This window comes from Vespa crabro, chromosome 9, assembly GCF_910589235.1.
Source record: "Vespa crabro chromosome 9, iyVesCrab1.2, whole genome shotgun sequence".
In the NCBI taxonomy this organism is placed as follows: Eukaryota; Metazoa; Arthropoda; class Insecta; order Hymenoptera; family Vespidae; genus Vespa; species Vespa crabro.
The window spans coordinates 4,377,589-4,391,989 of NC_060963.1; the positions used below are offsets into that span (position 1 = coordinate 4,377,589).

Consider the following 14,401-nt stretch of genomic DNA (forward strand, 5'->3'; position numbering starts at 1 on the left):
CTTTATCAATGAGTAAAATCTCCACATATTTTTTGTTTCCGAAAAATTATCATTGACAATAATTTATTTACTTGGCATCCGATATTAGGCATTAATATACAATGTTTAACAAAACTTGTATATACAATTCTTCAAGAATCTCATTAAGAATATTGAAATATGAAAACAATATTGTCAATTTTGATAGTATATAAATTTATCACAGATTTATAATGTGATCAGAGCGTTTTAATATTTTAGACTATTATATTAAAGATACAATTATATTTACAATAACATTTCAATTTATCTTCTTTTTTCGTCATGCATTATGTACGCAACCATAATTTACTTGCATTCAAAAAAGACATGCATAATTCTATATTAATATAGATATAATTCTACATTTCTTACTAAAGGAAGAATATGTATATGTATATATTATATCCATCAATGATTACGGTCTAATGTCTCAACAAAAAAAAAAAAATAAATAAATAAATAGTAAATTAATATAAATAATACAATTTTCTATTCTATGTTATTGATTTACAATATAACATTCAATGTCTACGTAATTTTACGGTAATAAACTAGATAATTCTTTGAAAGATGAAGAGATTTTATTTTTACAAGATGTTAAATACGATGTTATGCACGAATATATACGTATATGTTCATATATATATATGACAATGATAGATGTATGATATTCGCTCGGATACTGTTTGTTATACTAAATGAAATACTGATTTTGGCATACATACATACAAACACAGCCGATGGAAAGGTATCATTTAAATATCATACATAGTACTTTTTTTTTGTTGTTGTTTACATGTGAGTAAAGCGTATTTGTTATTAAATATTAATTACTTTTTTTAATCATTTATGCGCGCGAGTGTTAGATTATGATTAATTTATTTCACACATTGGAATTTTTCTTGCGATATACATATTCTATAAGAATTGATCAATATTTTAAGTGTTAGATCCTCCAATTTTTTTAACAATTATTAGATATGACATTATGAGAAAATCTTTTCTCTTTTCTTTTTATTCTTTTTTTTTGTTTTTTGGTTTTTTTTTTGTGTTTTTTTTTGTTCTTTTTTCTTTTGTTCAAAATCTGAGATATTTTATTTGAAGACACAACACGTGTCTTCTTGATAACAATTAATTTCATTTTTAAAGTGTGGAGTCGCGTTACTTTCTCTTCCAAGAGAAGCATCTTATTTTTCAACAATAACAATGTTAAATTACTTGATGCTTAATGAATAAGAGCAATTAGCCCATGGAACATATTACACACCTTACACCAGATTTATGATTACACATAAGTTTATGTACATAATATATTTAATATACCTCATTTTAATAGACTTAAAAAAAGTTTACGATTAGAAACCTTCTTAAGATAGATAAAAATTTGAAATTTGTGATAGTTTTTTTCATAAAACTCTATTATAATACAATAAATATAATACTTGTGTTTATGCAATGATATTACTGAATACATTACAACTTTTGATATAATCATAAATGATACGAATTATGTGAATAATGAATATTAATATATTCGCCGTTAATGCTAAATGAAATTTCAATTAATTTGACGACTATAAAATTATTTAACAAAGAAATGAATTTGTTTGTATATTAACTGCACCACGACAACTACTAGATGGAGGATTTTCATCGTCAGAATTATCACTTCGACGAAGAAACGTAGATTGATATCGACTTTGTTGTGATTTTTCAGATTGATGTCTTGATTCTTCTATGTATGCAGCTCTATCCTTTGCAACGATTTCTTGTATGTGTTTACTCAATGTAGACAATTCAAGTTTATCTTCGTAAATTCCATTAGACGATCCTAATTTTTCATAAAAGAGTATATAAGGCGTATCTGGTGGTTTCAGATCCTTGAAATCTTCTAGAGAAGTATAAGAAACATAGCTGTCATTAAATTTGTACCAATTCTGTTTAGAATCACAAGCATATGTGAAGTAATGTCCATAATCCATACTATAGCCCGAATGTACAACAGCGGCATAAAGTTGATAAGTCTCGTTTATTGGATTCGGTTGAGTTGATACTGGCAATTGTATGATGTCATTATATATAACTTTATGTCGTAATTTCGTTCTTAGTCGGCTTTCAAAATCATAATGAAAATGTTTCAGTGTTAAAATTAAATGTGCGGGCGCTTGTAAAATCTTAATAATTCTTTGTGCATCACATAATCTCATACATTTGTCGCATCTATATTTATTTTCTCCGGTTAATTTTTCTGGTGTAAGATAATAATTAATGAGATCCTGAACTGAGACCTTTTGATTTTCGTGTATTTCTTCAGGGAAGCACAATTGAAGATCACGAAATTTATCTGTATTATGTGAACTAGTATCACATTGCGCGCACTGGTAAGTAATTTTTGATTCTCCACCTAACACTCTATGTACAAGAGATGCTTGTATATTTATTTCTTCTCCACCAACAGATTGTATTCCACTATCTGTTGAATCAGAATGAGAATCGCTAAGATGTTGTGTCTGCGATAACTCTTCACCTAGTAAATGAAAATAATATTTTCATAAGAAAGACAATATTAAAAGGTTTTAAAATTTTAAAGAAAATTTTTATAAATTTATTAACGATATAAGATAAAATACCTTGCGTAAAATCAGCCAATGATTGAGTTTTTCTTTGTAAAATTGTACTCCCTGTTAAATTTTCTTCAGTAGTCCAACGCTTAATAATTCCTGCTTCTTCCATTGATGGACTTTCATTGTCTTGCCTTTCCACTTTATATTGGCAACCACTTAAATCATTTCCACCACATTTCTCTTGTTCATGCAACATATCTAGCAAGTGACTATTTGGATAAAAGAATCTATTAGTAAACAGTTAAAAACGATTTAGAATTAAACTAAATATTGTTCAAGTGTTATAAGTGTAGTATAGTTATAAGAATATCACAAGTATATTAACCAAAGAAATTCTGAACTATCCTGTTGTTGACCAGGTAAGAAAGAAGCAGGTCGACAGGCATTCCAAATTTCAGTCGGTGATAAAGAAATTCTGTTGGAGTATAATAGCAAAGCAAATAAATTTTGTAGTTTTTTTAATATAACTTGTTCACCACTATCGTTTGAAGGTTTATAGTTTAATATTTCATGACAAAATTCTCTTGTCATAACTAAGGCTTGTAATACACTGTTCATATAACATATATTTCCAAGATTAGAAAGACCCACTTTTCCAGTTATAGATTTAGGAGGTTCTATAAAAGAATCTAATTCTTTTTCATTTGTCCAAGTAGGCCCAATCAGTATTTCTCTGACAACATTTCTTTGAGGCATTACTTGCAAATTAATTTGTGGAAATATATATGTTTTTGGATGATTCATTTGTCTTGTTGTAAGAGCTGTCCTTATATTAATCATTTCTTGTATACATTCTTTACTAGATTCCGAATTCTCTTTTACTAATTGAAATAATATCATATCCATATTACTAATGATAATATGTAATGAACGTAGCGAGCCTTGTCTTTTTAAAATATGAAATATAATCTCTGAAGCATTGCGACGAAGTACTGGCTCTAATAAAGCTCGAAACATTGTATTCAATCTAGCTTCTGTAACCTCAATAAGTATTCCATCTTTCTGTTTTCTTTCTAAACCAAGTATAAACTCCATTATCCAACGGCCAAGTCTATCTCCTTTCCATTCTGGAAACCAAGTGCATAATACCTTTAAAGCCTGAACCAGTTTATCATCGCACTGTGATTCTGAAAGAATCCAATTAACTGCACGAGGTATAAAAGAAGGTTCTGTCAATTGTAGCACCGTCGCTAATGCAAGAGCCGGTTCCTGTATTCTTTCCTTATCCGATATAATTTTGTATAATGTCTTCAAGCATACAAAAGTTGGATCTTCACTGTGTACATTCTTTGTATTGGAACATATCTTTTTTAAAATACTTTGAATCTTGATAATATTATCATTGAACTTATGATCTTTCAATGGTTGATAAGGTACCGAAAGACTAGCCAGACTGATGACTATCGCTTCGCAAAGTTCTACATAATTGCCAGACTCACAAAAATAAGTACCATAATCTATCAATACCTGAAGAATCGTCGTCAAATAGTACATGTCCTTGATATGTGTATTCTTAAAAAATATAGTTAAATCACTGACGAATGTACTGCCATCCGAAGCATTCCTTATTACGTGTTTACAAAACCAAGAAATGATGCGAGGGATTTCATCAACATTCGTAATCCGTTCTTTTAAAATACGCCCCAATATATCAACACAGGTATTTGATTGACTATATAACTGATTATCGTCGAACTTCTGTAACTTTGCCCATCCCTCAGCAATCTCTGATTCTTTCCCCGTTACTATTAAATTCAAGCTACGCTCAATATCACGTTTTATTTGTCCTGTACCCATTGTTAATTAGGCGCACTTTGGATTTCACTTTGAAATCTGTATTCTTAGTTGGATTAACTACAACTATTTTTAACCTCAATCGACAATGACTTTCATGAAAATCAAAATGATTTCATGGTCACAGCTGGTCAGAGCCAACGCGAACAGATTGGAACGATGGTATTCACCGCTTTAGGGCCACAATACAACTTTCTAAGATCCATAAAAAGATCAAAATATTCACGATAATAGGTTCCAATTACAAGCGAGTCATTATAAATGGTAGCACTCCGACCAATGAGATGTATGATATTACTTTGTGTTAAACGCGACATCTTCCGGATTGGTCAATATGTTTACGGTATTTAACAATCAACTTGTTTTTAAATTACAAGATAAATTAATTACTGACATTTTTAAAAAATGAACTGTGTACATTTTAATAATTTTCATTAATTTGTTAACTAAAAAAAAATTCATCTACGACGTCAATATAAAATACAATACACTAAAAATTCTCTAGTACATCAATGGCGCGAAATATGAAAAAATAACTAAAAATTCACTTTATTCTATGGTCATGTGATTAATAGTATTTGAGAATAAATTATGTCGTTTACACTTTAAGCGTCAAACCTATTTGATCTTCCTTTAAGTATAATCCGCGATATACAATATCACTAATATATTGGCGCCCGGAAATCTCTATAAGATTACATATGTTCAGACTGCATGTATATTTTCAGATATATTTCTTGTAATTATTTATCGCAATCTGTGCTCTGTATTCTTTTAGAAATGCTTTCTCTTCAGTCAGTTGTCTATGATTAGTTTTTTAGTGCAGTTTAAAAAAATATTTTACTTAAAAATACTAACAAGAATAATATGAGTATCACAGAATTTCAGAATAAATGAAATTCAAAATAAATTAGCTGTGTAAAGGAATTCCAAGTAGCAGTATTGTAAATATACCTCAAATATCTCGTCATAAACTGCAATAAAAAACGGGACAGTTTTTAAAGTTCGAAGATATTGTAAAAAATGCTACAAAAATAATACAGCACGATTTGGACGAGATATTGCTAGAAAGTTGTCAAAATAAGTTATTAAATTCTATGAAACCTGCCTAGGACAATCATTTCTATGTATACTGGGGTTTAATAATACTCATTAAAATTTTTTTTGGTAAGAAGTAATAGATACATTTTTTTATGATCTCCAAATTATTTAAAATTTATCAATAGAAAAATATAATTTTATATGATATATATATAATACAATTTAAAAGTCAATTATAAAATACATGATATCATCATATTTTATCCATTGATATTCTGTGTTAAAGTTATTCCTGCAACTACTTACTATATTTGTCAGTTATACATTATAAAATTGTTTAACACAAATGCTTAAAATTTTCTTATATACATTACAATTGTAAAAAGACATTTAACTAATCCAATTTCTCTAATAAAGATATGAAAATAAATAGAATTATTACAAGCAAGACACATCATTGATTATTTCAGCCATCATATTTCTGTCTTGTAAAGCTGCACCAATTTCTTCTTGATCCCATTGTAAACTTAATTTTGATAAACGAGCCTCCTTTTTCTTTATTATTTTCAAGATTCCTCTAGTTTCTATTAATGTACATAAACATACAAATTCAGAAATATCTATAGCATGGATGTTCCGTTTCTTGCATACTTTTTTATAAATTTCGTGCAACTAAAATATAAAGAATGTATTATATAAATTATTTTATATAATTTGCAAATATAGTAATGTTGTAAAATACTTACCCTTCCAATAGTAACATCTTTATTTCGTCCCTTATTTAAAATAAGTATAAAGGAACATAATAATAATTTTTGCTGTAATGGAAGTGTACTTTCTTCTTTATCAATATTTTGAGTACCACCATAAACTCCGTTTAATACTGTTACTACATCTTTTAGATCAACTGACTTCTCATTCAAAGGTTGATCTTTCCTTGGACTACCTGTGTTATTCATAGGTTGTAAAATTTGCGCTGTCCAATTTGATTCTGCACGCTCAATAACTCTTCTACTAATATCCAATGCTCTTCTAATATCTCCTGAAATGGCAGCAACCTTTCCAGCTAATAATTGTAATGTTGGCCCAGTTAATACATCAGAAACATTTGCTTCACTGAGTCTTGTAGATACAATATTAAATATTTGTTGCTTCGTATATGGAGGAAAATTCATCAGCTGTGGCTTTAATTCGCATCTTACTTGTAAACGTGGTAAAATTCTATCTGTCAAATCCAAAGCATTAGCAATGCCAATTAAAATAAGTTTTGTATTAGGTTTTGATGGCCATTCAAATATGGAATACAAAATAGATTGATTTTTGCTTTCCAATTGATCTATTTCATCAAGAATTAAGAGTAACATTTTGTGATTGGACATTAAATATTTCTCAATTATTGCTTTACTATTTCTACTAGACTTTGGTACAGGTATATCTAATTCTTGCATAATTTTTGAATAAATAGTAGCAGCTGATTTCATTGTGGTACAATTTATATAAACAACCTTGAATTTTGAATTAAATTCTGGTTGCTGGATAATTTTATAAAGACACGCCGTTTTTCCAGTACCTGGAGGTCCAGAAACATAAAGTGATGCAGAAGATTCATTCTTTAACTGTTCTCGAATAAATTCTTGTAATTTAGCTATTTCTGTTTCTCTTCCAGGCAAATTCTCGGAAACAGAACTATGTAAGGCTTTACGAGCATTACGATATTTATTTGATCCAAATAATTTCTTTGGAACAAATTTCTCTTTTTTTTCATCTGATGATAAATCAAGTTTATCTAAGAGAGTTGATGGAGTTAAAGAAAGTGCTACAGATTTTTCGGATTTTTTCTGCTTTGGTGGTGTAGAACTATGATCATCTACCGAAATAATAAATATGTATATAAAACACAAATATCTTTAAATTATAAAAAACATTTAAATGCCGACAATATTAATGAATACATACCTTCAGAATCATCACATTTCCGTACACGTCTTGGAGTTTTAACACCATCATTACTTCTATTTTCTTTAGAATTCACCTTATTTGTTTTAACATTCTCAGAGTCCGAATCAGATTCAGATTCACTGCTACTTAATGTGACTATCTTCTTAACTGTTGGTATATATTTTGTAGGAGTACACCTCACAGTTGCGTTAGAAAAATCTTCTTTTATGTCATTTCGTTTGGTACCATAAAAAGAACACTTTTTTCGAATCGGAAAAGAGATAGTTGTTTGTTTACTAGTCATTTTTAGTGAGTCAACAATTTTTGTTATATTTTCTTACTTCGTCAAAAATAATATATAAATAAAACAATTATGTAAACAAAAACAATTGCAATTAAATAATCAAAGAAATGTTAACATTTAAATGAACGTCTACACAGTTTCTATTAGCTCAACCTCAAACGAAACAAACATTTTCAAGTCTTCAAAAATATCATTTTAATATAATTTAAACAATAAATCATTATACATATATAACTGTACGTATTTAAAGTAAATTATGATACTTATGACTCTTACTATATGACTCAGAATAAATTTTATCTGATTCTATTCAACAGTTTCTAATTACACGAGGTGAAGAGTAACAACTGATGTTTTGCTGTAAATTTTCGCGGGATATCTCTTTAAACGCGGGAAAATGTTGGAACGTGAAATAGAAATGAATCAAAACAAGGAACGATGAAATTGATTCAAAACAAATATTAAAAAATATTTATCAATATATTATTTTTATATAATATAATTTTTTTATTCTAGATCATAAATTAATATTTAATAATATATTTAATTGTTAAAGAAGATTAAAATAACAAAATTGAGAAATTTATAGAAATTGCAATTAATATTAGCGATCATAGCGCCCTCATTTAAGCCCTCTATAGGAGTAACAGTTAAACTACAGTGTTTTCCGGTAGTACATAAATAATTATTTCTCTTCCATATTGATTTTGAGAATCAACGAAGCAAGTTGAATAAAAATCCTTAGTAATCGAGATTTATACAATTTTCTAGTTCCTTTTGATTCGTAAATATGAGAGCGAAGGTAAGTATTTAATATCTAATGTTATTATTTAATGTGTAACAAGAAAAGATAAATTTTGAAAAATATTTCACAAGATCAGTGAAATATACGATTCGATGGTTACTTTTAGCCATGTGAAATCAATAGAATTGTTTATTCGTTTTACAATAGAATGTGTTCTATCGGTGCTTAATTTACATTTTTTACTACATAAAAGAAAATAATTTTTTTCTTTTTTCTATTGTCTTATCATATGATTATATGTCAACGTTTTTTTTTTAACGATAATGAAAAAACTGTTGAATAGGTTAAGTGTGTGATATATTTTGTTTGCAGTGGCGTAAGAAGCGTATGCGTAGGCTAAAGCGCAAAAGGAGGAAGATGCGTGCGAGGTCCAAGTAATCTGTGTCCATTTAATCTGTAAGTATTTGTAATATATGTGTAATTACATTTTTTTTAACAGTATACCTTATGAATAATCATAAACATGTATTCGTCATTGTTATCTTTAAACATTAAAAAAATATATAATGTAATTAATAATCTTTTACTGTAACTTGGTAAAGTGTAAATTAAGAAACAATTTTTTGTAATATGTATAACAGAACTTGTTAATTTTATTACAGCTGTAGGAACGACAATGATACGATAAGTCATGGTTTCTAGTTGAATCTACTAGATATCTTACAAGTCCACTCCATCAACCTGTCTTTCACACAGAGATCAAATTTTATAAATCTATTTTTTGTTCATCTTAAATAAAATGGATACTGAATATATACAAATTTATAGTTTCTATTATTGTGTACCAATCCTGCTTCATATATCGCATACACAAACACTATCAACTTAAATCAATTAAAAATAACACCTATTTAAAGTAAAATATATGAGTTTTCTATTTGAACTTTGATATAAACAAAATTTAGTCGATTCTGTAATCTAAGACAAATTTAATCTAGAATAAATTATCTTAAAATTACGTTCATACATTAACGCCATCTGAGACATTTTGTTGAAATAGTAAGTTTAGAATAGTCTTGACCATCCTTATGACAATATTTTGAGGTTAAGGATATAATAAATAAATCATGAACAATCGTATCTTATCGTATTTATTACGTGCACGAAAAATATGTAAAACATTTGATCCGCCGCATAAAAACAGATTTATTACTTATTCCTTATTAAAACGAACAAGACATTTCTCGGATATTAGTCCAAATAAATTACCAAACGAAAAACTTACGAATGAAAATGAAAATGATCTTGTGTTAGAGCACACATCAAAACACAAAATATTCCACGACAAAGATTCTAAAGTTATATTAGATGTAGAAGAAGAACAAGAAAGGATACTTTTAGGTGACTTACGTATAGAGGAGAAAAAGCATGATCCCTACAGTGGATTGAATTTAAACCGTAAGTCAATATTTGTATAAAAATAATATATATAAACTTATAAATATTGATTATATTTTTTAACGTTTTATCAATATTAAAATATATTAGGTGGCATACAAGGGGTGTACGATATAGAAGATCTTATTTCGGTTCTTCAAAAGGATAATGCAAAAGATATCTTTGTTATATCTGTGCCTAAAGAGTATATGTATGTAGATTATATTGTAATTGTCACAGGTAAATCGCAAAAGCATATGAGTGCTCTTGCCGCATATATACGTAAAATTTTTAAATTGAAGATGCATAAGAAGGATATTATCCCTAAAATTGAAGGAGCCAAATGTAAAGATTGGATAGCATTGGACTTAGGTATTTATCAAAATATTATAGATATTTAACTTTCTATTTGAGCAATAAAAATAGAATATATCTTCTTATAGGAAACATTGCTTTACACATATTCTCAGATGCTGCTAGAAAACAATACGATTTAGAAACATTATGGACGGTTGGTTCACAATACGACAGACAAACAAACAAACCAATGGTGGCAGATATTATGGAACAATATAAATCTTTCTTAGATGTATTTCAACCAGAAAATTCATAAAAATATAGATATTATATTGAATCTACTTTAGAATTTTCTTCTTCAATGTATACATATAACTTTATTAATTAAAATAAATTCTATGAATTACATGCAAAATATTTTTTTTATAAATTTGTATTGTAACATTCGTATTTTTTTTTTCTCTCTCTCTCTCTCTCTCTCTCTCTCTCTTTTTTTTTCCAGCTAATATAATTTCATCATCTCCCTTATATTTCTTTCATCCAATCAAACCTGCGTGCGCGCGTACCGTCACGTATGATATAGCACGTCTTCCTTTATTTATTTCCCTCTCTTTCTTTCATTGCCCTTCTCCGTATTTTTTTCGTTTATCAGCACGCATGCTCTCTCTCTCTCTCTTTCTCTCTCTCTCTCTCTCTCTCATACACACGCATACACAATATAACTATTAAAACCAATTCGTTGTCTTAGCAACGCCGATATCCGAGAATCCCTTTATCGTTATTCGATGGAAGCAACATTTATTGAGCTATCTATCTATTCAGTTCGGCGTGCGATGACTAATCAAGCACGTTGCACATAGAAATACATACATCTTCGAGCTGTTCTTGACCAATTACATACATACATATATAGATCGTATGTGTCAAGGTTTCTTACATTCTGTATCACGAACGACACTATTGTATCTCGCGTTCGCATATGTGTGTATTATGAGACTTATGTTACGCTAAGTTGATCATTAACTGAAAATACATTTTAACACGTTATATATACGATCATTTTAACACGTTTGCGAACAGCTGGAAAACAATTATTAAGAAAGTTAAATTTACGATTTCTCTTTCGTTTCATTTTGTCGAAATGTTTCCACGAAGGTTGCATCGATTCTTCGATAACGTACCGCCTTGTTGACCGCATTGTAACAAGGGAAATCATTTGCTCCTAAGATTCACTAGGTAAATCATTAATAGATCCTTTATTGATTTTACTCGATAGGACGGAAGATATATGATTTTTTTCTCTCTTGTTAATTCTGTTGAAAATTCGTATTACCTTTCTTTTTTCTTTTCTTTTATATTTTTTTTTAATTTTTTTTTATTTCTTTTTTTTTTTTTTTTTTTATATGCACTCTTTGTCATTACGAATTATTTATTACTTTTTATAAATTAAATTAAAAATTATCACAAAGAAATTATTCGTATTAATAAATTTTATAGATAATAGAACAAATTTTGTTTTATTATACGTATGTATGTATTAGGTTTTTTGTTGCATGCGATATAATTATCGCGGGAAAAGATATTTGAATTTTGTCAAACGTATAATTATTTTGCATGATCACATTTCGCGTGTTACGAAATATTTATTATTGTGATACTAAATTAAAAATATCTTTAATTATTGTTTGAATTATTTTCTATCGAAAATCCGGGATAATCCCGATAAAACACTTTTATCGTTATGGTGTTTATAAAATATAAACAAAATATAAAGTTCGAATTCTTAATTCGTAGGGTTAGGATTCCCAGGTAATAATTGAGTATGTAAACAAGCAAAAATGATTTCGATACTAATATTTACAAATATTATATTATTTATGGTTGGTGAATTATATTTCATTCATAATTTGCATTGTATTGAATTATTTTCATCTAACTGCAATTTTTTTTTTTTCAGATACTTGTATCATAAAACAAATAAGTGAAAAAAAAATAAATAAAAATATATGGGCATGAGTCAAGGCAATAATCAAGTTCAAAATTATAAAAATGTCAAAATCAATTCAAGTTTGTCAAAGAAAGTCGTCTAGATGTTTACAAATACCTTTAAAATCGATAGAACAAATTTATTTGGTTTTCTTGATACCAACGATAGTAAATTGTATTGTTTACATCGTTCACTTTTCCGCCGATTTAGTTGTTGCTACACAACATTTTAGAGAGCATAATCCAATATGGGGATCTTGTACTCTTTCTCTTATGTATGCTCCTGCTATAGTATATTTTATATTAACTATTTCAAGACCTGATTGGTGGATGACAGACGATGATAAGTTAACAAAGGGAATTTTTATTTGGTTCTTTCTTCAGATATGTCAGCTTATTGGGTTTCCATTTTTTGCACTTTACAGGTACTATTGATTAAATTTTAAATAAATAATTTAAAATTTGTATATAACATTATTTTTTTAATTATTATATAACAATATCTTTTATATAGATATGCTGGACTTATTGTCATGGCAGTGGATGCTATCATCTTGAAAGGAGAAAAAAGATCTAAAACACTAAACATTTCTGCTGCACCTGCATCCATTGAATTATATTTCTTTTTACAAGCCTGGTTTCAAGCTGCACCTCAAGCCATATTCCAGACTCACTTACTTTTTAGAGAATATGTAGTTCAGCGCAGTTTTCAATCAAGTATGACAAATCTCTTTTATTTAATAATTAAAAATATATAACAGATGATAATTGTAGATTTTATTTCTTTTTACAGTAGCTGTACATGTACTGTGTATTCTTATGTCCATTGTGATACTTGCAATTGAAACAACTGCTTTCCAAAGATTTGAAAGTCAACGAGTCAATGGTAGAAAGCTTCCATGGGCAATGTGGTTAAAAAAATATTGCATTGAAGTAATTTTTGATTAATTGCTATAATATATATATTTTTGATTGATCATTTATTCTACAATTTTATATATAGGAACTTCAATATTTTGAAGAAAAAACACCATTACAATTACCTAATATAACAGAAGATAATGCAGCTGCTGTTAACTCAAAGGAAGAATTAAATCAAGAAGATGAAAATAAAAAAAAATCTACTGAAGAGAAATCAGAAGCAGAAGTAACAATTAGTTTGGATAGACAAATATCGGTAACTCCGCCATTACCACCGAAGAACGTTCATGTGACACCTCCTCCTACACCTCTCAGAGGAATTACTACAGTTGTACCATTACCTGTACCAGATGTACCAGCACCTCCTCGTCCAGATTCTATTGTGAAAACTACAGAGCATCAGGATTTAGAAAATGCAAAGTCAATTTCTATTATAGAACAAAATCAAAAATTAACAAGTAGTAATCAAAGTTTGAAAGTTCCGAAAAGGAAACATTCTACTAAGGGATTAGATGAAGATGATCCAGTTGGCAAATTTCTCTCTTTTCTTTGGTGGTTCTTTTTTATCTTAGCACGGATCCTTGCTATAAGCATATGTTACGAGTTTTATCCATATTATTTATTAGGCATGCTTGGTATCCATTACATTATCATGTTGGTATATCTTTTTTATTATGCATCATATTATGATGTCATCACATTTTTCATTAATCTCTGGCTTGGTTTAATTTATATTATCAGTATGATTGAATACAAAATTAAATTTAAATATGCAGATAAATGGCTATTACCATATTATATTTTCATTTTAATCCAAAATACTGTTTTTACACTGACATGGTATTTTCATGCAGAATGGGACGGATTTTGGTATAATTATGCAGTATGTACAATTTTTATCAGTATGGCACTTTGCATTTCATCAACTATAGTCTATCATGTTCTATTCAAACCAAAGAAACGAAGAGTATATAGCAGTTGACAATCGATAAAAACAGAATTATTCTGGCTAGTAGTTTTAATAAAAAATCTAAATATTAAATAAACATTTAAGTTTTTATGCTTAGAAATATTGCAATAGAGCAATTGTGGAAAGATCTCACGATCAGTATGACTGAATAAATATATTTCTTTAAGTTCTAAATTATAGCAAATAGAAAAAGATAGATTATAATCGATAATGACTGTTCTATAATTATAATTGTTAGAAAAATATTTCAGGGGCGTAAGATTGAATATTTCAAACAAATATAATAATTATATGTATGTGTGGTATTTGTTAATGTATTTGTT

General features: G+C 28.2%; 4 protein-coding genes across 8 annotated transcripts; 2 read left to right on the plus strand and 2 right to left on the minus strand.

The window, feature by feature from the left end:
• Nucleotides 1–206: 206 nt before the first annotated feature.
• On the minus strand, nucleotides 207–4,685 carry LOC124426573 (ubiquitin carboxyl-terminal hydrolase 35). The gene is made up of 3 exons (XM_046968411.1): nucleotides 2,971–4,685; nucleotides 2,652–2,854; nucleotides 207–2,548 (listed from the first exon to the last, which is right to left on the minus strand). The coding sequence occupies exons 1-3, from the start codon at nucleotides 4,440–4,442 to the stop codon at nucleotides 1,608–1,610; spliced, it is 2,616 nt and encodes an 871-aa protein (XP_046824367.1). The 5' UTR covers nucleotides 4,443–4,685; the 3' UTR covers nucleotides 207–1,607.
• A 336-nt stretch (nucleotides 4,686–5,021) lies between these two features.
• On the minus strand, nucleotides 5,022–8,129 carry LOC124426597 (cell division control protein 6 homolog). Its single transcript, XM_046968456.1, has 3 exons — nucleotides 7,437–8,129; nucleotides 6,227–7,347; nucleotides 5,022–6,152 (listed from the first exon to the last, which is right to left on the minus strand). The coding sequence occupies exons 1-3, from the start codon at nucleotides 7,720–7,722 to the stop codon at nucleotides 5,919–5,921; spliced, it is 1,641 nt and encodes a 546-aa protein (XP_046824412.1). The 5' UTR covers nucleotides 7,723–8,129; the 3' UTR covers nucleotides 5,022–5,918.
• Nucleotides 8,130–8,363: 234 nt separating this feature from the next.
• LOC124426602 lies at nucleotides 8,364–10,616 on the plus strand. Of its 2 annotated transcripts, XM_046968466.1 has the most exons (5): nucleotides 8,364–8,524; nucleotides 8,840–8,923; nucleotides 9,130–9,925; nucleotides 10,016–10,276; nucleotides 10,375–10,616. In XM_046968466.1, exons 3-5 carry the CDS (start codon nucleotides 9,595–9,597, stop codon nucleotides 10,515–10,517), a joined length of 735 nt encoding a protein of 244 aa, XP_046824422.1. In that variant the 5' UTR covers nucleotides 8,364–8,524; nucleotides 8,840–8,923; nucleotides 9,130–9,594; the 3' UTR covers nucleotides 10,518–10,616. The 2 variants fall into 2 exon arrangements, with proteins under 2 accessions (XP_046824422.1, XP_046824421.1); XM_046968465.1 differs by lacking the exons at nucleotides 8,364–8,524; nucleotides 8,840–8,923 and having other exon boundaries at nucleotides 9,473–9,925; nucleotides 10,348–10,616.
• A 92-nt stretch (nucleotides 10,617–10,708) lies between these two features.
• LOC124426598 lies at nucleotides 10,709–14,278 on the plus strand. 4 transcript variants are annotated; one of them, XM_046968457.1, is made up of 5 exons: nucleotides 10,709–11,437; nucleotides 12,159–12,612; nucleotides 12,702–12,904; nucleotides 12,981–13,120; nucleotides 13,191–14,278. In XM_046968457.1, exons 2-5 carry the CDS (start codon nucleotides 12,251–12,253, stop codon nucleotides 14,088–14,090), a joined length of 1,605 nt encoding a protein of 534 aa, XP_046824413.1. In that variant the 5' UTR covers nucleotides 10,709–11,437; nucleotides 12,159–12,250; the 3' UTR covers nucleotides 14,091–14,278. The 4 variants fall into 4 exon arrangements, with proteins under 4 accessions (XP_046824413.1, XP_046824416.1, XP_046824415.1 ...); XM_046968460.1 differs by having other exon boundaries at nucleotides 10,709–11,117; XM_046968459.1 differs by lacking the exon at nucleotides 10,709–11,437 and adding an exon at nucleotides 11,779–12,081.
• Nucleotides 14,279–14,401: the final 123 nt, after the last annotated feature.